Below are 22,121 nucleotides of genomic sequence, written 5' to 3'. Positions count from 1 at the left end.
GATTGAAAGTCTGGATGGGTTTTTTTTTGTTTTGAAGACAATAGTGAACAGCTAGATTAGAGACCACATTATCCTTCCTCTTGGCCAAGTTACAGCACTCTGGACATTAGTGGTAGTGCACTGGAGTGGTTTAGGTCCTATCTGGCGAACAGAACTGCGTATGTGTATGAGTTGGTAGTTCCACACGGCTCCACTGCCCTATGCAGCTCCACAGGGTTCAATTTTGGGTCCACTCCTCCTCATATTTGCTGCCCTTAGGTTCCATCCTGAAAATGTGTGGATTTTCCTTTCACTGTTATGCTGATGACAGATTTGTTCCATTGAAAAAGAAATATGCTTTCTCAGTAATAGTACTTCTATTATGTCTCGAAGACATTAAAACCTGGAAGGCCTTGAAATTTTAATGACAAAAAAAAACTAAACTGAAGTGGCCCTTGTGAATCCTCGCTAGTTGGCTTGGGGCCCTTTGATGCAATATGCAAAGCTAACAGTCTCAAATTTGGGTTTTGAAACTGGATCGGCAAATTAGTGCAGTCGTCAAATCCAGCTTCTTTTATTAGGTACCTGGCAAAGGTAAAACTAGTGATGGTGAGATGAAGCTTCATGAAGCATTGTAACACTTCAGCCATTGGTTGGACTAATGGTTAATTTCTTGATGCTTCATTCCAGAGGGTAGCGGTCAGCCACAAAGGAAAGTGCGTACAGATTCATGTCTGCATATCACACAACTTTTTCACCTTCTTAATTTACTGCATCTATCATGGCTTTTTTTTTTTATTTTTTATTCTGAATTCCTTTAAAATAACACCTAGCAACAGGAATCTCATCACTATTACATCAGTCAGTTTAATGAGACATTTGTGTAATACCAAACAGGATGACAAGTAGCATCAAGAGTACCGTTTTTGTTTTATTGCACAAATTCTTCAACAGAATTCCAACAGAATCAGATCTATGATAAGCCTGTGGATGGGATAGTTTGAATTCAGTTCTCAAAATGAAACACAGTACTGTTTACAATGGAACCTTTCTTTAATACTGTAAAGGACAGTTAGAACATAAGGGTGCATGTTGGCTCTGTATCCAATATAAACATCTGCAGTGTTAACCAATCAACCTTGTGTGACATCAAACAGCGTCTTCTAAATGTTTATTTTTTTTTATACAGTTTTCATATTTATATATGTACAATTCGACTAAGAGTTCTCAGAAAACGAGAAAAAAAAAAGCCGCGCTTCAATCGCTCTCACACCACAAAGAACGGGCAAGCACACTGTCCAAAGAGACCACCTCCCTCCCTAAAATCCCCTGCCCCCAATTCCAGCCTATCAGCTGCTTGTAATTTAGCAACTGGGGGCCGTACGTGACCCACCTTCTCAAGGTTTACCAAATCCGATCCGTGGTGTATGCAGTGAAGGAGGCGAGCGGAACTTCCTGTCAAAAGATGGAGGCAACAGGAAGAAGCTTAAGTAGGGGGAAAAGAAATACAAGTGTTGCGAAACAAAAAGACCCCCGACAAAACAGAAAAATCACTCTTTTTAGTGCATGTGTCAAACTGCAACATCCCTGATTCAAAGTGCACTCAGTAGTTTGGGGGGGGGGGGACAGCAATGTGGCAGGGATCGAACTTGATCACTCCGATGGGAAGGAGGGCGGCTACGTGCTGGTGAACATTTGGAGGCAGCAGTCAGAAAAACGAGACATCGGAAACAACTTGACGTCTTCGTACAGCGGCCAGCGTCCTGCGCCATCACTATGGCTGATTTGTATGTGTGCCAGTGTGTAAAAGAGTGAATTTATGTATCATGGTTGTCCAATGAAAAGCATGTAGCGCCCAAGTTTAGTGGGGGGGGTAAAAAAAAAAAAAAAAAAAAAAAAAAAAAATTCCATTGTCCCAAATATGTGTGTGGTGATAAAATATTCCGTCTCCGTCACGCCCCCCTTACGGGCCGAAACATTTTTGGACAAAAATCACAACCATTTTTCTGTTTTGTATTCATAAATTGCCTGAAACATTATTGTGTTTTTTGGGAGTGGACTCAAAATCTAGACATACATGATTTTAATGGACAGCGACGACGATGCAGTAATCCTTGCCTGTGTTCAACAATTTCAGGGCAAACGAAATTGCACTGTATAATCCAATATATGTATCCTCACTGTCAAATGAAAAACATGCATCTCCAAATTTAGATTTTTATTTATTTATTTATTTAAAGAGAAAAATTACAAATTCGAGATGCAAACTACCATATTTGGACAGCAAATTTTGTCTTTTTTTCCCCTCTTATTGCCCAAAACATTCTTTTGGACACAAAATCACCAGTCCCCCCATTCCTTTCTTTTTGTAGTTTTGGATTCAATAAAACAAAAACACAAAATTTGCTAATTTATTTTCTTATTGTCTAAAACATATTTGTTGGGGGGTTTATTTATACACAAAACACTTTTTTCTGTTATGTTTTTCTCTTAAATCTATGGTCTGAAACATTTTGTTTTGTTTATACGGACAAACAATTTGTCTTTTTTTGTTTTTTTTAAAGACACAATCAATCACAAAATTTGTACACCAAATTTTGAATTGTCTTCATTGTCCAAAACATTTTTGTATTTTTTTTCCTGACCCAAAAATCACAAAATTTGTTCAACAAATTTGCTGGGGTGGGGTTCTACTTGTCCAACTTTTAGTGGATTTTTTTCCCTTGTTATCAAAAGCATTTCTGTTGGGGGTTTTTTTTTTTTGGGGGACACAAAACGTGGACATACCTGCTTTTTATCGGACAGTGTCTGTAGTATATATGAGCGTGTGTGCGTGTGTGGCTCATGAGGACATGCACTGGACATGGTCCGGACCCCCCTCCTCTTCATCGGAGGTGTCCGGCGAGCTCCAGGACTCGTCTGTGTCAGCGTCGGCCCCCTCGCGCCGGGTCTGGATGGAGACGAGACGACAGAAAGCGAGCCGGGTGAGCTCATTTATACGGATATATGGACATTTCGTTAGGTACACCAGTAGAACGTGGCAAAGAATCTCCTCTGGCTCACCCTCGGGGGCCGTCGGTTCCTCATGTGTCTCATCAGGAACCACAGCAGCTGGGTGTCGTACTGGTCGCCGTGCCGCACGCTATCCTCGTCGCGCTCTCGCTTGTTCTTCTTCATCACCTTCAGGTGCGCCACAAACAAAGCCCCGTTTGGGTTCAAGTGCAGGTGGTTAAATGAACCTCAGGTGAGAAGCCGATACCTCTTTGAGGCCCTTGAGTCCAGTGGGGCTCTCGGCGGTGGGGGCCCACAGCTTGATGTCGTGGTCCAGGCCGCTGGTGGCCATGCCGGGCAGGTGGGGGTGCGGCTCCAAGCAGTTCACCTGTGCAAAATCGCAAAACAAAAAAATTGGGGAAAACTGAACCGTTCTTATCCAAAACATTTTTATTCCTTTAAACACAAAAATTGACATTTGGACAATATATTTATTTTGATGTACCTTTGTAACAGAAACTTTAGGGGCATTACTTCGGAAACAAAATTAAAAGCAAAAAATATCTTTTTTTTCATTATTGTCAAAAATATTTTAGTTTTCTTCTTTTTTTTTTTTTTGGACACAAAGATTACAAACTTTGGACAACAAATTTATGTTCTTTTCCCTTTTTATCCAAAATTTTTTTTGCTTATAAAAGTGAATGAACTGGATGACAAGGATATATAAAATATGCAATTAAAAATAACAAATACATGTACCTTTATGAAAACGATATAATTAGAATTTATAAATTAAAAATAGAAATATTGAATGTATATGTTCATGTTAAATATATTTGAAAAAATTCATTTAAAATCAAATTAAATACAAATAACATTGTTATTTGATGAAATTAAAAATATAAAATAAATCCTCATTTATTCAACATGACTTAAAATGATTAAAAAAAGCTTTAAATAAGCAAAAAAGCTTTTTTCATATAAATATTTAAAATTAAAATTGAATTAACTCCAATAAATTCAACTAAAAGAAGAAAATACATACATTTAAAAAACATTAAAATTAAAATAATACAACTTATTGAATTGAAAAAAATAGTATTTTTTTTAATATAATCATATTAAAAATGTATGAGTCAAAGTTATGAGTCATATTTCAAAATGTAAAAATAAAATTAGACGAATGAACGGATGATTTAGCTTAAGAAAATATTAATCTACGGATGTTTTTGTATTTTAGCTCAAATATATTCATTAAAACCTACGACACTAATGAGGAGAATCAGTTTTACAACAGTAAAACTGATGGAAATAATTTTACAAAACTTAATTTAAATCTACAAAAACAAACAAAAGAAATGCTCTGGTAATGGAGTGCTACACGGTGCTGCCTTTCCTGCAGGTGCCGTGAATCCCAATCCTGCATCAACAGGTGGGCTCCGTCAGGACGGTCGTACCGAAACCACCCTGGCGTTAGTACTTTAATATAAACAGCATGGTGCGACTTTTACCCATAATCCCTCATGGTAATGGGACAGGCTATGCTCACCACTCCGCCTCTGTCGCCTTCCATGAACTGGACGATGCGGGCCGAGTGTTTGTCCCACAGGTAAATGTGTCCGCAGTCGCTGCCGCTCACCACAAACTCGCTGCACGGCCCGTAGAAGTTGACGCCCTTCACTGCAAAAAACAACAACAAAAACAAAATGTGAGTTGAAGGCTACTGATACGCGTTTGGGTGGACGTGTCGCCTCACCTGTGGCATTGTTGCGGTGTCCCTTGTATCTTCTGCAGTAGTCTGCGCCGTCGCTGTGGTTGGAGTCAAACAGATAGATGTCCTCGTCGTTGTAACTCGTTAGCAGCTCTAAATAAAAGATAATAAAGTGTGAAGCCCTGCATATTTACTCTTCGGCATTCGCAGATTTGCTAAACAATACTATTGATGAGCCTTATGTGAAGGTGGTTTGTTTGTCTTGAATAAGTGAACTACTGAATACAGTCATTTATGTAACATAGGTTCAAGATCGCGTGCATGCTAGATGCATGGTGTTGATGCTTTGCTGATAATTCTTTGTGTTTTTATAGACCACAGTAAATAAATCAATCCAAACGGGGTTCAGTGTAAAACCATCATTTTTCCATTTACATACTGTACTGTCCGTGTTTTTTCGGGGTGTGTACCTGTGCCGTCGTGACTGTACACCAGACAGGTGATGTTGGTTTTGGACTCGCTGGACACCAGATGCGACGGGCAGAACTTCTTCAGCACGCCATTGTTGTCGTTCTCGTTGATCTTCCTCTGGTCGTAAATCCTACGGAACAACAATGACGTCGAGGGCAGTGATCCTAACCACCGTGCCGCGGCACATTCGTGCGTGAAAATGATCCAGTTACAATTAATTGGTCTGAAAAGGATTATTTATTTGCTACAAATAATATATCTTTGTTCCTTTATGGATCTAAAGCACTTTTTTTTTCGATTAGACAATTTTACAGCCTGACTAAAAGAAAACTTCAACATAGGTCCTTGTCACCAAGTTGCCACAAGATAGTGCCAAAGCAATATTTTTACATTAGACATAGCTTTGGCCTGAGCACACTGGGCTAAGGGCTGCATTCTTACATCATCATGGCAGCGTCCAATAAGCATACGTACCGGACATACTGATCCCTCCCACCGACCGCAAAGTGCTGCGTCTTGGCCGGGTTGACGAAGATGGTGTAGAGGCCCACTTTTTTGTCACCCTCCTTCACCACCGCAAGCTTGCTGTCAACCAAAGCGAAGGGGAGGGAAGTTTTAACAGTTGTTAGCCCATCAAACTCATTCCTTTGCCTTCATAAAGTCCTTTAGCTAAATGCTAACAAACAATGTAAAACAACATAGACGGGCTAACAAATAGTATCGGTGTCATGGCATTGTAACAATTTAGCTAACAGCTATTTGAACACAAATGGTGGCGCAATATATGTATAGTGGTAATATAGCAATACCCACAGGCATACAGTATATTCTTTATCCATTGCAAAAAATGACTAATAATATTACCGAAGCTTACCGAGTCAATTTGTGAATCTCTGTCTGTATTATACTGCCCCAAGGGGGCAAAGGCGCACACACCAGAAGGAGCAGCATAATGTCAATGTTTAATTCTTTACATTCTATTTAATTATGTCATTACTGTATGTCTTTGCAAAGTACAATAATACAGAGTGTTATTTTCCTTATTAAAAAAGACATGACCATTTTTTTTGGGGCGGGGCTGGAGTGAATTAATGGCATTTTCCTTCATTTCAATGGGGGGGGGGGAATCATGTCGTGATGAAGCTTTTTTTTTTTTTGCTCGTGGGCGACACGAGAAAAACACTGTTTCAGATGACACACCAGCACTCACTTGGCGGGGCGGTCGAGCCGCAGATCGATTCCGAACACCATGGCGTCCTCTCCCGCAGACAGGAAGGAGCACGGAGAGTCGGGCTCCAGGGCCAACTGATACAAAAACAAAAGAAACGATCAGAGACAACGTCTTGTCGGCACGTTCCGAAATGTGGGCGGAGGTGCAACTGGACCTTGTGTGCGGCCCCTTTGTGCTGCGCCACCCTCTTGGTGTTCTTGCAGCGCTGGGTGGCGGACAGCTCTGCCACACGGATCTGACCGTCCCGGGCGCACATGGCCAGGGTGGAGTCGCCACTGTGAGGTAGGAACTTCGCCTGGAGAAAAATAAATAAATAAATAAATAAGTACGTGCGATGTCCAAATCTGAGACTTGACTAAGCATCTCTAAAGGATTAACTCTACAAGTACTTCTTTTTCTGCAACGCTAACACAATAAGTTAGCAGTGCTGGAAACGAGGACTTGTGTCATGATAATATAAACCCAGAAATGGAACTTGTCCTGATGTAGAAAAGTCTCTTCAAATGGCGAGCAGTGTTGCTTTATATTAGTCTGATAATACACCACACAACGTATTCTATAAATACAGATAAAACGCCTCTAAGTGAGCTTCCTGTTCCCTCTCTATCATAAACACACAACAAAATAATTACACACATTATATATTTAAACACAACACTACATTTTAGAAACATTGCCAGCTTAATGCTAACACGTAATGGAAAACCCTATAGACAGACTAACAAAAATGTTGCATTAGAAGCGATGAATATTTGGGTTTACTAATCAGTATTGCAATTTTTCTTATTATTTTTCCCGTAATCGTCCAGGCATAGATTTTTTTTTTTGGTAATTGAATCATTGTCAAATCAGTCAAGTTTTCTTGTAATAGTTACAGCCCGACAATATACTACATTAATTCCAGCAACAGCTATAAAACACTACTAGGTCACATTATCACTCTGCAAACACCTTAGTGGATGTAGAAATAAATGAATTACATGTAATTTACCTTAAGAAATATTAGAATACAATTTAAACTATATTAAAACAAAAGTAAAATGCTATATGTGAAATTATAATTGAGTTAAATGACAATCAAAATGTACATTTTAAAAAATTGCAACATCTGTCAAAGGGCATGTAGCTTTGCTTTATTTTGGTTACTTCTATATCGTTATACAAATGTGGCTTTTGACAGTCTTGACATTTCTTTGCTCTCCTTACCCAGCACAGGTTCAAGACACCCCATGTTGGATTTTTAGAAAAGCAGCACCGGAAGCTAACGGAGCCTGCAGTTTGTTTCACAGTAGGCACAGTGTTCTTTTCTTCGTACACACGGCACAGGCAAAACTGTTGGTACTCTTTTGTTGAAGAAAGAAAAATCCACAACCGTCACAAAAACATTCTCCCAGAAGAATTGCGGCTTTTAGCAAATTCCAGTCTCGTCAGTTTCAAGTTACTTTGTTGAGGATTGTGGGTTTGACTTTTTTTAAAGGCATGTACTATCCAGAGGTTACCTCCTGTTTGTGTTCAATTGTGAGCCTTGTGTCTTGTAGAGCCAATGAAGGTGTTCCGCCCCCTCACCTGAAAGACGTTGCTCTTGTGCCCGCTGTCGAACTCCAGCTCGGCACGCCGGATGGCCCAGTCCCAGATGACCACGCGGAGGTCGTCGCTGCCGGACGCCAGGCGCGTGCCCGACGGGTTGAAGTGCAACGTGTTGACGCAGCCCGAGTGCCTCTCCAGCCGGCCCTGCAACTCCAGCCTCTGCACCAGGCCGCGGGCGCCGCACACGCGCCTCACGAACTGCCGCGAGTCCCGGCCAATCTCACGGCAGCGCAGCGAGGGGATGGCGCGCCACGCCGGCCCGCGCAGGTCCCGCAGCTCGGCGCCCAGCCATGCCTCCATCGCCTCGTCGTTGTCCTCCTCGTCCTCCTCTTCCTCCTCGTCTTTCAGCTCCTCTTCGTCGTCCTCGTCCGAGCTGGAGGACCGATTGTTGTTGTTGCCGGCACCACCGCCGCAGGGTCTGTTCCTCTTCCGGGCGGCCCTTCTTCCGCCATCCTTCGCCCTCTCTGGTCCGCCTCCCTCGCTCTCTCGTTCGCCGTCCTCAGTCAGGGAAAAGAGGCCGCTGCCATCCATGCTGTCTGTCTCTTCCTCCTCCTCGTTTTCCTCCTCATCCAGCTCGCTTTCTAGCGCGATCCCGTCACCCGACGCCTCTCCATTGTCTTAAAGTAAAACAATACAAATGGAGGTTAGTGCTGCATTCATGAAAGTTGGACATTTCAGTGTTGGGCTCAGAAAAGAAACGCAGTGAAAATATAGTGGTGTGTGCCTGGGAGATGAGTCTCTTTACATCTGCACTAAACACAGCTGACTTGGCAGTGTAGTTTTTGCTTGTTTTTAATCTTTAACGTTCACGGTTTACCTTTGAAATGTGACGTTCTTACTATAGAAATACTGATTACTGACAGGGCCTAATATCGGCCAATATTCTGCATTTTTTTAATACGAAGCCCAATAAGAACTCAATTTACAACTGGGTAAACTTCAGGGAATTATTGATTTAAAGTCTCAGTTAACTTTATGAGCAGTTGCTAACCTGTGGCACTCCCTACGTTTTTAGTTTTGTTTGAATTTGAAATTGAAACTGAAACAAAGAAAAAGTAAAACTTCAGTAATATTGAATTTTTGGGAAAACCACTGGAGAAAACTTTAGGGAGCTATTTATTGGTTTATGTTTTCATTGAGCTTTATAAGACGTGCTCCTAAGATTGGGAACTCAGTGTACTTTTTGTTTCATTGTGAAAACAAAGATGTTTGGTGTTTATTTATTTAAAAAAAAAAAAAAAAAAAAAAAAAAAAAAACATTTGCAAATCCGAAAAGCTGTTTAAAAAAACATACGCTTTAGAGCATTTAAATGAAGTTGGGAGTTTGTATGTCATTTGTAAATTGTAATTTGCAGAAAAATAGGAGTCCAATAAAATGGGATTTACCAGTGTGTTTGGCCCCATCTTTGCTCCCACAGGCTTCCCCGTCTTTCTGTTGATCTCCCCCGGCTTCTTCCTCCCCAGAGGCCCCTATAAAAAGGACCAAAAAGCGGTCGGAAACGAGCCTAAAAGGCCACCACAGGTGGTTTTGCAGTCGACTTACCGTTGAGCGCTGCAGATTTGCCTTCAGTTTCCGCCATGACGTCCGTGAAGGCGAGTCTGTTACACACGTCAGAGGAGGGCAAAGTCATCCAGGTGTGTCAAAAGTGCTCAAGTGGACTTTAAAAAGTCAAGCATTGTCACCCCCGTTGTGTGTGTGCGTGTGTGTGTGCGTGCGAAGGCGCATGCAGTCTGCTAGTCGGGCTAACCAAGCGGGCTAATTCCATCCAATTTATCCTCGCACTCTTTGTGACGGCATCGTTAAAACTCGGTTTGACGTTTTCAGGCCCGCTGATGTTAGCATGTAGCTAGTTAGCCTCCGCGCGGGTGGCAAAATAGCGACTAAAACGCAGCTGTCATTTCTGTTGTTGTTGCAAACACCTGTTTGGTCACACAACACGCACACGCTGCAGCTAACTTAGCTTTAGCATTTTTTTTTTTTTTACCTCGACTCGCAGGCCCGACAGCGTAGTTCTTCTTTTTTTTCTCTCTTTCAGCTCAGTCCTTTTAATCTTTTATTTGGCAGCTTAGCGATCGTCACACCGCGCCTCGGCCGGTCAGAATGTGGCACAAAAGACGCCGCATTGTGCGTCAAGTTCTCAGAAAACCAATGAAGCGGCGTTCAAACAAGGTCGACTGCTCTGTTTATGTTTTGACGGTTTTGCTTCTATTTTGAGGAGCGGGGGGGGGAGACTTCCGATGACGTAGTACATGATGTTTTGCCTAAACCCGGAAGTAGCAGCTGCGAAAGTGAAGGAAAAAGACAAAAAAGAACCCGTGGTTTATTGTTTTTTTTCGGTCTGAATTTTATTTTCCACAACATAAAAAAACCTAATTATTTTTATGTTTTGGTAATTCAGCGTCTATTATTGGAGTTGTTTTTAAACCCGGAAGTAGCAATTGAAAAGCGGAAATCCATCGGTTACTCTTTTTTTCCTCATTTGATTTCATCGTAAAATGTAATAATTGATAGTATAAATCCAACGTCGCTGCTGTGGGAAAAACATATAAAAATGTAACACAAACAGGAAGTGATTAAATGACTTCAAACTCGTGTAAAAATCGCTAACAACTGCAGTTTGACGTGAACACTTCACTTTAACTTTTCTTTTTATATTGACTTTTACACAAAAAAAGAGTAAGTTATTAGATTAAGAAAACCATTTCAACAAATCTTGATAATAGCTCACGGTTACTTAGTTCTTTTTCGCCTTTTAACTACGTTTATGATCACGTGTCATGTTTAATGCACACCATTAGGTCGCGGTATAACTGCACGAGTATTTTTTAATTTAATTTTTTAATCGACTTCTGTTCATGTTTTGAAAGTTCAGTTTTCATTTTATTTTGGTTGGTTTCCGGTTACCGACTCAAAATGTTTCTACCCGAAAGTAGCAGCAGAATACATACGAGCAAGTTTAAAAATAAAAGCTCTAGTATTGCTAATTCTGGTTTCCTTCCCGTCTCTTTCTCTTTAAGTCATTTATTTTGTATACGCTCGCCTGTCACAACACTAGATACACACGCGCGAGCGTTTGTTTAGTGACTTCTGTTTTGTTTTGACGATTTAGTTAATTTTATTTTGGTTGGACTTTTTTTTTTTTCAAGGGACCCCAAAACTTTGAGCAATAATTAATGGGGGGGGATTACAATCTCTGTGTGTGTTTGTGTGCTCATGTTAGAGAAAATACGTATTTAACAATAACCATATCTCCTGGGACAGCCCCGACCGTTATCTGAGCAAATCGAGGAGGAAAAATCACTCTGAACACGCCCACACCACACAAAATCTCAACTCACGAGACTTTATTTGTACAGCGCTTTCAAAAGCAACTGCAACTGAAACAATGTGCATCGTAAAACACATCAATAAAATAGAACTTGAAACACCAATAATAATATGTGTTAAACAAATAAATGAATGAAATATTCTTTCATACTTATTTTTATTTTTTTTAATATAAAACCAGTCGCTGTTTTTTGACCAAACTTTCTTCGTGTGTTTCGACCAAACTGTCCACATGTTGGCCGCCTGCTGTTCCACCAACGGCCTAATGGTGGTCCCAAGGCGTATGAAGTTGTGATCAGATTCCCCAGAGGACGGAGAGAAGAAGAGCCGTATGCTCCCTTCCATATTTGAATACAGGAGGCCCAGAGTTTTATACCCTCTGCTTTCACAGTCTACATGGGTGAAGTTGTCATAGATGAGGGATAGGAACATGATTGACGTCTCCACTGACCAGCATGAAGGCACCGGGATGCTGAAATTCTAATTTTGGCGATGACAGATCGCATGATATTACTCTCGTCGGCTGCAGCATTTGATGGTTGAATGTAAACCAACAAATGCGTTTTCGAACAGCCTTCGGTTTGTCGGTTGGCGAGTAAAGCTTGGTACACACGATGATTTAAAAATCCTAAAAAGATCATTTATCTATGACAGACTCCACAAAATGACATTAAAAGAGGAGGAATGTAACAGTTTTGGTTGTACTGTGTGTAGTGCGCTCCGATAATCTCAACACAAAACACCACACACATAAAGATTCTGTTCCACCGATGATCTCGAATCTAATTCTCCAAGACAGAAGTCATGCGTGCGCAAACATTATCTAACAAAAAAAAATTAAGAAGAAACACTACTGCATCAACACCAGATTATTTTATGTTTTAAAAGATTATCCTATGAAATTATCTTTTGATCGGAGGTGTATTAAGAGTGGATTTGTCGCGATAATAGAGTTCGAAACGGGTCGGGGCTGACCATCCTAAATATGAAAGAATTTCAATATTTACGATAATATAATCATCACGTGTGTGGGGAAATCGGACTAATCCTGAGTTAAGACTCCGTGAATTGTGATTCCAAATGGAATGTAGCCAATCAAGAAGCGATCTGACAGATGAACAAGGAAGTGACCATAAATAAAATCAAACAGGTCCTACCCAATTTCATATTTTGTATAAGTGGATTTACCAGAAAGAAGTACTTTTCAAACCAAGTCTTTATTGACGAGATCACCATTCTAGAAACACTCCCGACTACGATCCCTTCGACAACACTTAGGAAACATCAGCGCAACAATTATGGTAGTGTTTCTTTGTCATTTTTGTTGTATCAATTTTGATCACGCAAGATTTCTGTCTTGGACTAGATTTGAGATCGGCGCGGGAACAGAATCTTTGTGCGTGGTGTTCTGTGTTGAGATTATCTGAGCACACCACACACAGGATGACCAAAAATGTTAAATGCCTGATTTTTCATATTTTTTTTATTTTGAGTTCTGTAAGAGATTTACCGTCTTTTAAGATGTGAAAAATTCTTATATGTGTACCGGGTCTTTTACAAAATACGGCATCGGGTAGGACGTTTGTTTTGATTTACGTGCGGTTCCTTGTTCCTCAGTCAGGTTGCTTCTTGATTGGCTACATTCCGTTTCACATCACAATGCGAGGAGTCATTTTCCCAGACACGAAGATTTTTGCTCGTAAATATTGTACACCTTTAATATTTAAGATGGTCTTCCACGACTCCTATTGGACCCTATATTATCAGTTCAAATTCACACTTAACACACCTCAGACCGTTGGATAATCATTTAGGATAATCTTATAAAACATAAGATCGTCTGGTGTTTGACGTCTTTAGTTGGGAAGGGGAAATATCGGGACCAAAACAACCCGATTACACTGGGGAACAATTTGAAAAAAATTAAAAAATCTGTTGAGTCAGATTTTTATGCTGTTTAAAACTAAAATTGGCATGCTGATTCCAAAATTGCAGTTAGTTTTTTTTCTAGGACGTCAAGTTTTTTTCTCCACGGCTTACCCTCCAGATAAGCAAGATTCCATTTATTAGCTGTCGTAAGAATTGCCATCTGATTACGATTGGACTCATCTATAGCTACATGGCAACTTCTTTGTGCAGTCACAATTGAGACAGTGCGGTAAGAGGGGTGTGCAGCTCCCAATAGGTCAGTAGTATCAATATCTGCATACAGAAAGCTAGCATAGTAGGAATTAAGAGGATTTGTGCAGGCTTTTCTCTTAACCTTGTAACCATAGGCATACCATTGTAAAACGGTATGCTTAACGGCGTGTAACTATTCCATCTGTGTATGGTATGTATGTATATGTATACCTATGTTTTATTTACTTAGGTATACATATATTTCCTTTGTTCCACTTTGTTCAAAAACTTGACGTGATAGAGAAAAACTGAAATTGGATTCCGCACCCAAAAATGAGTAAAAAATAGGTGTCAGACCTAACGCAACAAAAATTGTGTTCCCCAGTGATTGTCTTTGTGTGTACCAAGCCACTTTCCCCATACTGATCAATGGAAGGTTCCAATCTCTTGTCCCGTTTAGTCCCTCTCTTCACTTAAGCCTTCTGCATATCTCCTCTTGGATGCATTCTTCGCCGAGGTGAAAAACGGCAGTAGCTCCTCGCGGTTGGAGGAGAAGCATCGTAAACAGGAGGGAGCAATGTCTCCTAGCGTTGATATATTCTCTGGCAATGCATCTTGGACTAAAAAAAAATAAAATAAAAATTATGAACAGGGATTGTCAGCTGTCTCTAAAAGGTTGTTCTGGAAGATTGTCCTCTGGGGTGGGGTGTGTTAAGCATCATTTGTTTCTCTCTACAAAAATTAAATCTGGTTTGACCAGGAGACGAAAATAGCAAACACCAACTAAATAATATTTCTCGAATAGTTGTGTGAACGGGAAATAACCGCACGCACTGTAATGGTCATTCATTCCGATGTAAATACTAAAACATCCGGTTTAAGACAAGATGGCTTCCTTCCTGTGTTTATGTCAGGGTCTTAATGATCCCACCGCATGGGGAACTCTCTTTCTTTCCTGCATGCTTACAGGAACTCAAGTTTTATCTCACTATCAAATATGCGTAAGGGTAAATAATGGGTTAAGAATTCTGAGCGGAACTTGTGCATATTCTTGCTTGAGCGTTACTGGCCCGTCTAGGTGCCAATCATTACACAGAAAAGCCAAGTAAAGTGCAAACTACATTTGTCCTTTAAAATAATAATAAAGAAATGTTAGACAGGAGATGAAACATCACAAATTTAAAATAAATTCAATGCTGACACTTGATTCCTGGTGAACATTTTGTTCTTCATTGCAAAAAAAGAAGACACATATACACAAAAAAGAGGAAAATGCAAAATAAACATCCTTTAAAATGAAAATTAAAATGTTACACAAAAATAATCAAAAGAATTAAAAAATGATTTAAAAAATATTCTATTCTATTCTACGTTAATGATTTTAAGTGTCCTTTGCTATGTAAATTACAAATAAACATTATTAAAATAAAAACAATTCACTTTTTTTTTACTGTAAACTAAAAGTTTTTTAAACTGTTGACATTGTTAATTAAAATGTAACATTTAAATAACATTTTAGTTAAAAAAAAGTAAAACAAAAAATACATAAAATCCGTTATTCTTTGTAGATGAGAGAGAGAGAGAGGCACATGATAGAAGTCTTTTTTTTAAACAAACCAAATGTTAAATATATAAAATTTACCTATGTACAAATGTTTTCAAAGATTAGATTGAGTCATTCCTTTAAGCCAAACCTATGGTTTATTTGTTTCCATTTATTGCCATAACATCCACACATACTGTAAATGAAGCATAAACAGTCCTGTTTAAAAAAAAAAGAGTCAGTCAGCAAATTCAACAAATATGAATAATTAATACAAGCACATTTTCTTGTAGTATGTATAGCTTGTCATCTATAATATGTTTGTTCTTCCCGGAGAGAGACGACCACCTCCGTGGAAATATCACTTGAAGATGGAAGAACGGGGAGGGGGAAAGCTTTGCCCACTTTTGACCCACATCACTTAAATTGCGCCTGTCGTGCGTTTCCTCCTTCCACTTGCGCCGCTGCCGGTTCGGCTGTCGTCATGCGCCGCTTTTCTTTCTGCGTGTAAACTTTGTCTCTTTCTCCCCCCCCCCCCCCCCAACCTCCGTGCGTCATGGAGTACTGGAGGCAGTGCACCGCGTGGCTCATCGGCTGCAAGGTGCTGCCGGTCAACCATCGCGTCACGGCGGACACGGCGCAAGTGTTCGACCTGGCGCAGACGCTGCGCGACGGCGTGCTGCTTTGCCAGCTGCTCAACAACCTCAGGCCGCGCAGTTTCGACCTGAAACACATCAACCTCCGGCCGCAGATGTCCCAGGTACCAACACAGCAGCCCACTTCATTATAGCACCAAAGCTTTGGTCTCCATAGAAACAAGAACGCTGTTATTACCAACGTATTTCACGGACAAGATCGATAATATCACAATACAGCTATTGCACAGTAATCGATAAGAAAACCATTCATATATATGCATACGGTATGATAAAATCCAGTCGTTCGTCGTTTATCGCGAGGGTTCGTTTCCAGGCCACCCCGCAATAGATGAAATCCGCGAAGTAGCGACCCCCCCCCCCCCCCATATTTTAAAGCTTAATGAACCTCCCCAGACTCTTATTAATCTTCCCCACACTCCTCTTATAAACACTTCCTATACTCTTAAACACCTTTTAAACTCTTAAACATACATCAATGCACAGTAGTACTGTACACTATGTACATTTTGTTCCATGTAATATGTGCTTTAATTACTTTTTGAAGTCGTTTTGTTTTCATTTACCACACACACAAAAATTACAGCATACACTCAAAGTCCTGCAATATGACAAATTATGTGCGGAAATTCTGCAATGTATTTTTGAAGTAACATTTAAAATAAAATATGATACTGTGATATTTTTCTAACAATATTGAATAGTACCATGTTGCAGCGATTGCAAGAAGCCATGACATGATATACACGATCCAGTTATATTGATACTGTATGATACGATCTGATATTGTCGCAGTTCTTCCCAACGATATCACTAGTGTCACGATGCAGTGATTGCTCGATAATTGATATATTGCAAGAAAACTATGATTCGATTCATAAAAATGTGTATGATGCAGTTGTATCAATGCTGGAAAATATATGATATCACAGCACTTGCATAGTGCATAGATAGCACTTGCGCAATAATAGATATATTGGAAGAAAGACAAAATATGTATGATCGAGTTGTATCGTTACGGTACAATTACAATATGGTATTGCAGTATTTTTCCACCAATATCATAGTATCACAGCGCAATAAATACATGGAAATTATGGGACACATGATGTCTCAGTAACTATGAAACTTAGACAGAAAATGAGACGATACTATGACAAGCATCACAGGCTGCTTTTTTTAAGACGCCCAAATACTGTATAATACATGATCGTGAACAAATTTCCAATGTTACTGATATTATCATGCTGTCATTGTTTGCATGATAATTGATATATTGGAAGAAAACCAAAAAAAAAAAAAAAAAAAAAAAGTCAAATAAAAAGCTGGTATTGGCCACCGTATAATATAATACAGTTATGTAGACATAAGAGTTTCATTCGACGACTGTAAGTGACTCAGCAATCTGCATTAATATTAGTTGTTTTTTGGAGAATACAGTATATTCCCTTTGAGTATTTTTATATTGTCTGTCTTCATGTGTTGGAGCAATGTTTGTGTTCAAATATCCGTTGATTAAAACGTCATAATGCCGCCACATAGATGTTATTTTTTTAGCCCAACTATGGCATTTCGCATTATGTGTTGGCTTTAACAAGTCAAAATCCTCAATGTCAATAAGGTGACTTCAAGTATAATGTTGTTGTTGTTTTCTTGAAATGCCCAGTTTTTCAACTGGATCCCTTCTACTTTGTCCCGCGGCCTCTCAGGGGGTGCTGATAACATCCTGACTTTGATCCACCAGTTTGGAGGGAGCTCATAAAATCTCTTAAAGAGTCAATCCTCATTTGTCGCAGGGGTTGTGTTCCAGAAATACGTAGAGACCAAGTAGAAACCAAATGATTTATTATATTACTACATACATCCACAAATTTCATTTCTGTATTTCAATGCTAATTTTTGAAACTGCACTGCAGAGAGAGATGCAGGTATTTTATTTGGACACTTGAGGTCACCATCCACACATACAACAAAAGCACATTCCTAATGGGCATGTCTTGCATAAATGACATGCACAACATGGTGTGAACAGGAGATTTCCTGATTAAACTGTTTGCACCATTCCTCACACTGACGGTCCTGGCAATTTAGTCAGCAAAAAGCATTATGGGTACCCAGATTTCATTGCGGTGAAGTATTTTTTTTCTAACTACAGTACTGTAGTTGTAGAATATCAAGCTAAACATTGCTCTTTACTTGCATTTGTTCCTGCCAATATTGTTATGAGTGTGTACATTAGCTATTCATTGGGCTAAGGTTGGTGCTTTTGAATTTATTTATTAAAACTCTTGACTGTGGCTTGTGTTTGAAATGGGTAAGATACTGAGAGATGTGCAATAAATCTGCGATGCACTGAACCAGCAGTAAATTAACCGCAATTTAGCGAGGGATTTTTGTACTTCCTATGAGCCGGCCGTGTTAAATGGGATATGTGCATTTGTGCGATAATTAACTTGTCAGGAGATGACGTGAAATCGTGTGGTCAGTTAAATGGACGCCGCGGCAAGGTTTTTAGTGCGGCCCTGTTTGTGTGTACCCACTAGACTGTGATGGCAAAACAGTAGGATAGCTCGCAGCTGTAGGTCAAAAAAAAAAAAAAGCAAACCTGCGCGGCCCCTTTTCACGGTGACCTGCTGACCCGCTAGCTCCCTGCGTGGAGAGCGTGGCATCAGGGTCAATGGAGCGCAGTATTGTGGGACAAACAAGCCGCCCTCCGGTGCTGTTTTCAGTGCGCTGCGTACGCGCAACGCTGGCACTTTTCTTTGTACGAGTCCAAACATGCGCGCAACTATGGCAAGCTGTTTATTCGAGATTGCTTCACTCGTACTGACATTATAAAATTCTCTTAGTTAAGAAGCATTTGTACTACTAATCTCACAGAGGTCTATATAGTGGCAATAATTTCTACAAGTACTACTACTGCTTCCACAACTACTAAAATGAGTTACTATTACTAGTTATACCACTACTTACTAATACTTCCATTACGATGACTACTACTACTTCCACTAGTACTAATATTAATACTACTCCTGCTATTCCTACTGGTTCTTATACTTCTATGACTGCTACTTCCACTACGACATACCACCACTACTACTACTTCTACTACTACAATTACCGCTACTTTGAATACAACTAGTAACTACTTGCAGTTGTAGGCTACTACAACAGGTGTAGTAGTACACCCAGCTACTTCCACTGCTACCACTAGTAACTACTACTAGTTGCTACTACTAGTAACAATACTTCCACTATACACTAGTTCCACTACAACAACTACTACTACTCTATTACTTTAGTAGTCCTGCTTGCTGCTCTGCCTCACTGAAGACACTGGAATCAAAATTTGTGTACAAATATACTATTGGTGCTATGATGGTGTCACATGGATGACATCATTTATTACATGCAGCACATTTGATATTTTTCTATTTAATTTGTATTATGTAGCCTCTTTATAAAACTTTGATTCTCTGCACTGAACTCTGAACACTTTTGTCATATCAGAAAATGGAGACAACAATAAGATCCCGAGTTTGGGATTTCACCATTTTATTGTGTGTTTTTTAAAAAATCTTATTTTTTTTAATCTCCTGGTTTTCACCGTTACAGTTCCTGTGTTTGAAGAACATACGCACCTTCCTGACGTGCTGCTGCGACGTGTTCGGCATGAAGAAAAGCGACCTGTTCGACGCCTTTGACCTGTTTGACGTGCGCGACTTCGGAAAGGTGACATTAAGATTTGTATTTTTTTATATGACCACCGAACAGCATGTACAGTATCTCCAAAGGGTAGTCACGGCTTTTAACGCTGAATGCTATAGCATGTGGTTCCCGTACAAACTATTTTCTTTCAGTTGAAATGAGGTCCAAAGAAGCTTCCACTTAATCTGATAATCCCACACATTGCAAATATGAACTGTACCAGGCATCTTGTACAGGACTGTATAATCTCAGTCAAACAACCTTCTGGCAAGGCATCAACAACACTGTCACCATTCAGTGTGTCATGTTCATCGTGGATGGATGAGATCCAGCCCTTCTTGTTTACAACTTGAAGAAGTGGAAATGTTTTTTTTTTTTTTGGTCTCCAGAAGGGAAGATGCGAAAAATCCGAGTCAGGATAATCCACTTTTTGTCACTGGTGCCAACTGGAGGACGAGAAGATGCAGCATTACAACACTGATAACAAACATGACTAACCTACATTACACTGACCACTGAAAAACATGCTTCGTTCTCTTACTAACTAACCACTGCTATTACCACTATTACAACACTCCTACACTATAACTACTACTATTACTCCTACAGCTATTCCAGCTACTTCTACCACCACATACTACTAATGTACGGCAACCCATTTGAGTATTTATTTGTAATGCTTGATGTCCAGTTTAAGGTCCAATGCTATTACACATTACAATAACTGCTTTAAATTTGTATTTTTTTTACTATATGACATTTCTACACACTGGTAGGACAACATGAACGAAAACTCCTGCACTGCAAATAAGTGCTCAAATGGCTTTTGAGGATTTATTTAATACCCTTGATGTCCAGTTTAAGGTCCATGTTCTAGTACGCCCTTTGTGCTCACTAGTAGGACTAGTTCGGCACACTAGTATGAAAACAACTACTGTACATGTTACTTGTGAGGCAAAACATTTGGAGCACACTAGTTTTCATTCAGAATTCAAAGAACATACTTCATGTGACAACTTCTCTGACTATAACAACTCCTTCTCCTACAAATATAATAATAATACTATCACTACTACTACTCTACACTACCACTTTTACAGCCTTTACTACTTTTTGCTATATACTACTACTACTAGTGCCTACACTACTACTACAACTTATATGACTATCACTACTGCTGCTACTATTACTAGTACTGTACTATCTACATTCCTTACTCCTACTGCTAGTACTTGTACTGCTACGACTGCAGCAACAACTACTACTACTACACTCCTACATAACCATTACAGCTTTGTGTCTTCCCATAAAATGGAGTCATTCCCTATTATTACTGCGTTTGTGCATGTATTTTTCGGCGTGTGAGTTTTACATGAGGCACCTCGTTGGGCAGCTAAGGGGTCCTCGGAAAGAGATTTTGGTTGTTTGTGGCAGTTATTATTATTATGGTTTTCGTTTACACAATTATTGTATAATTATTTACAAACGCAAAATTTTGTATTTTTAGTGATTTTTATTTAAAACATTTTTTTCTGTTTACAAAAGACAACGGGTCACGCTCCGCCCCTTGACGCGTTAAACGCGTCATTTCCCTGCCGTCGTTTGTGCTACGTCATTCTCTGTGCGCCACCAAGTGGGCTAGTGCGGGAAATGAATCGGGCATTCGCCAAATATATTTATATATAAATAAAATACTTAAAATGAGGCAAGACGTTAGATGAGCTGATCAGCATAGTAGTACTAGTAGTGGCTTGGGTGAAAAAAAAAATTGTTACATAGTCCAGGTTTAAAAACATTCACAGCAGGGGGCTGACTTCACTTCTTTTGGCAGTTTATCCCATTTATGTGGCGTATAACAGCTAAATGATGCTTCACCACTACCTCCACCTACTACTACTAGTACTACTATTTCTACCATCCACCAACATCACTGATAGTGACACTATTACTACTATTCTTACTACTCCAAACCAACCCTTTCATTGATGAATAATCCATTAAGAGATGTGTCCCAATACTTTTGTGCGCACAGCGATGGCCTTGAGAGAAGAAGTTCATCCAGATTGCTGGTAAATAACATTTTCTCACTTCACAGGGGAGATGCCCCTCCCCAATCCCACCCTCTGTATTTAATGAGTGTCACACCGCAAAGAGGACACACTGCAAGTGCACCTGGTGGACAAGAAGCCACGGCGGTATTCACACAGGAAGCTGCACGCAGCCAGCCTGTTAAACGTAAACCTCATTAACCGCCTCTTCAACTCAGCTCTTAGTCTCTTCAAAGTTTGAGAGCCTTTGAAGAAATTTAGCAGAAGACCGTGAGACAGACTCCGGTTAATTTTGTTTTCGAATGCTACGGGTTGACTTTTTTCGAAATTGATGCTAATATTTATTATTGAAGTTGCTGTGTCGTGTGAATTATAATATATATATATATATATATATATATATAAACTGTTATTGAGGGTTAGGGTAATTAATTCACTCTACAGCCCCCAAACAATATTTTTTTACTAAGCAACTGTCCTTTTTTGCATGAAATCCTCCTAATTTCTGTGATGTTTTAGTTGGAAATTGTACAAAAATGAAGGGATCCTATTTGGTAACTTGGTACCAAAAAACAGTCATGATGAAAAAAAATTCAATGAAGTAAAATTTATAATATATAATATAACATTGTTGAAAATGTTTCAAATTCCAATTTTTCGCAAAAGTAAAAAGAAAATATTTTAACGTAGTACAATAATCGTTTTAAAAAATACATTATTTGTACTAATTAGCATAGTAAATATTAT

The 22,121-nt window shown here is 39.5% G+C and overlaps 2 protein-coding genes across 8 annotated transcripts in view; one reads left to right on the top strand and one right to left on the bottom strand.

Annotated features, from left to right (window-relative positions):
• Positions 1 to 890: 890 nt before the first annotated feature.
• Positions 891 to 10,178, bottom strand: dcaf8 (DDB1 and CUL4 associated factor 8). Of its 3 annotated transcripts, none has more exons than XR_009769717.1 (13): positions 9,514 to 9,601; positions 9,357 to 9,440; positions 7,950 to 8,587; positions 6,538 to 6,678; positions 6,363 to 6,457; positions 5,627 to 5,737; positions 5,152 to 5,282; positions 4,727 to 4,834; positions 4,520 to 4,650; positions 3,239 to 3,358; positions 3,043 to 3,159; positions 2,767 to 2,929; positions 891 to 1,434 (listed from the first exon to the last, which is right to left on the bottom strand). XR_009769717.1 is itself a non-coding variant. In XM_061695002.1 (13 exons), the coding sequence occupies exons 2-13, from the start codon at positions 9,548 to 9,550 to the stop codon at positions 2,822 to 2,824; spliced, it is 1,821 nt and encodes a 606-aa protein (XP_061550986.1). In that variant the 5' UTR covers positions 9,551 to 9,569; positions 9,956 to 10,178; the 3' UTR covers positions 891 to 2,821. The 3 variants fall into 3 exon arrangements, 2 of the variants coding, with proteins under 2 accessions (XP_061550986.1, XP_061550985.1); XM_061695002.1 differs by adding an exon at positions 9,956 to 10,178 and having other exon boundaries at positions 891 to 2,929; positions 9,514 to 9,569; XM_061695001.1 differs by having other exon boundaries at positions 891 to 2,929.
• A 5,259-nt stretch (positions 10,179 to 15,437) lies between these two features.
• Positions 15,438 to 22,121, top strand: part of LOC133411468 (guanine nucleotide exchange factor VAV3-like) — a 43,940-nt gene continuing 37,256 nt past the window's right edge. For all 5 annotated transcript variants that reach the window (XR_009769671.1, XM_061693898.1, XM_061693897.1 and 2 more), the window contains exons 1-2: positions 15,438 to 15,722; positions 19,234 to 19,350. Coding sequence is in view for 4 of the 5 variants with exons in the window: in XM_061693898.1 (XP_061549882.1) it covers positions 15,519 to 15,722; positions 19,234 to 19,350 (321 nt within the window). In the remaining variant the exon portion in view is untranslated. The remainder of the gene's footprint in view (positions 15,723 to 19,233; positions 19,351 to 22,121) is intronic.

This window comes from Phycodurus eques, chromosome 13 (genome assembly GCF_024500275.1).
Source record: "Phycodurus eques isolate BA_2022a chromosome 13, UOR_Pequ_1.1, whole genome shotgun sequence".
NCBI lineage: Eukaryota > Metazoa > Chordata > Actinopteri > Syngnathiformes > Syngnathidae > Phycodurus > Phycodurus eques.
The sequence above is the reverse complement of the archived record's forward strand: the minus strand, read 5'-3'. Positions and strand labels throughout refer to the sequence as shown.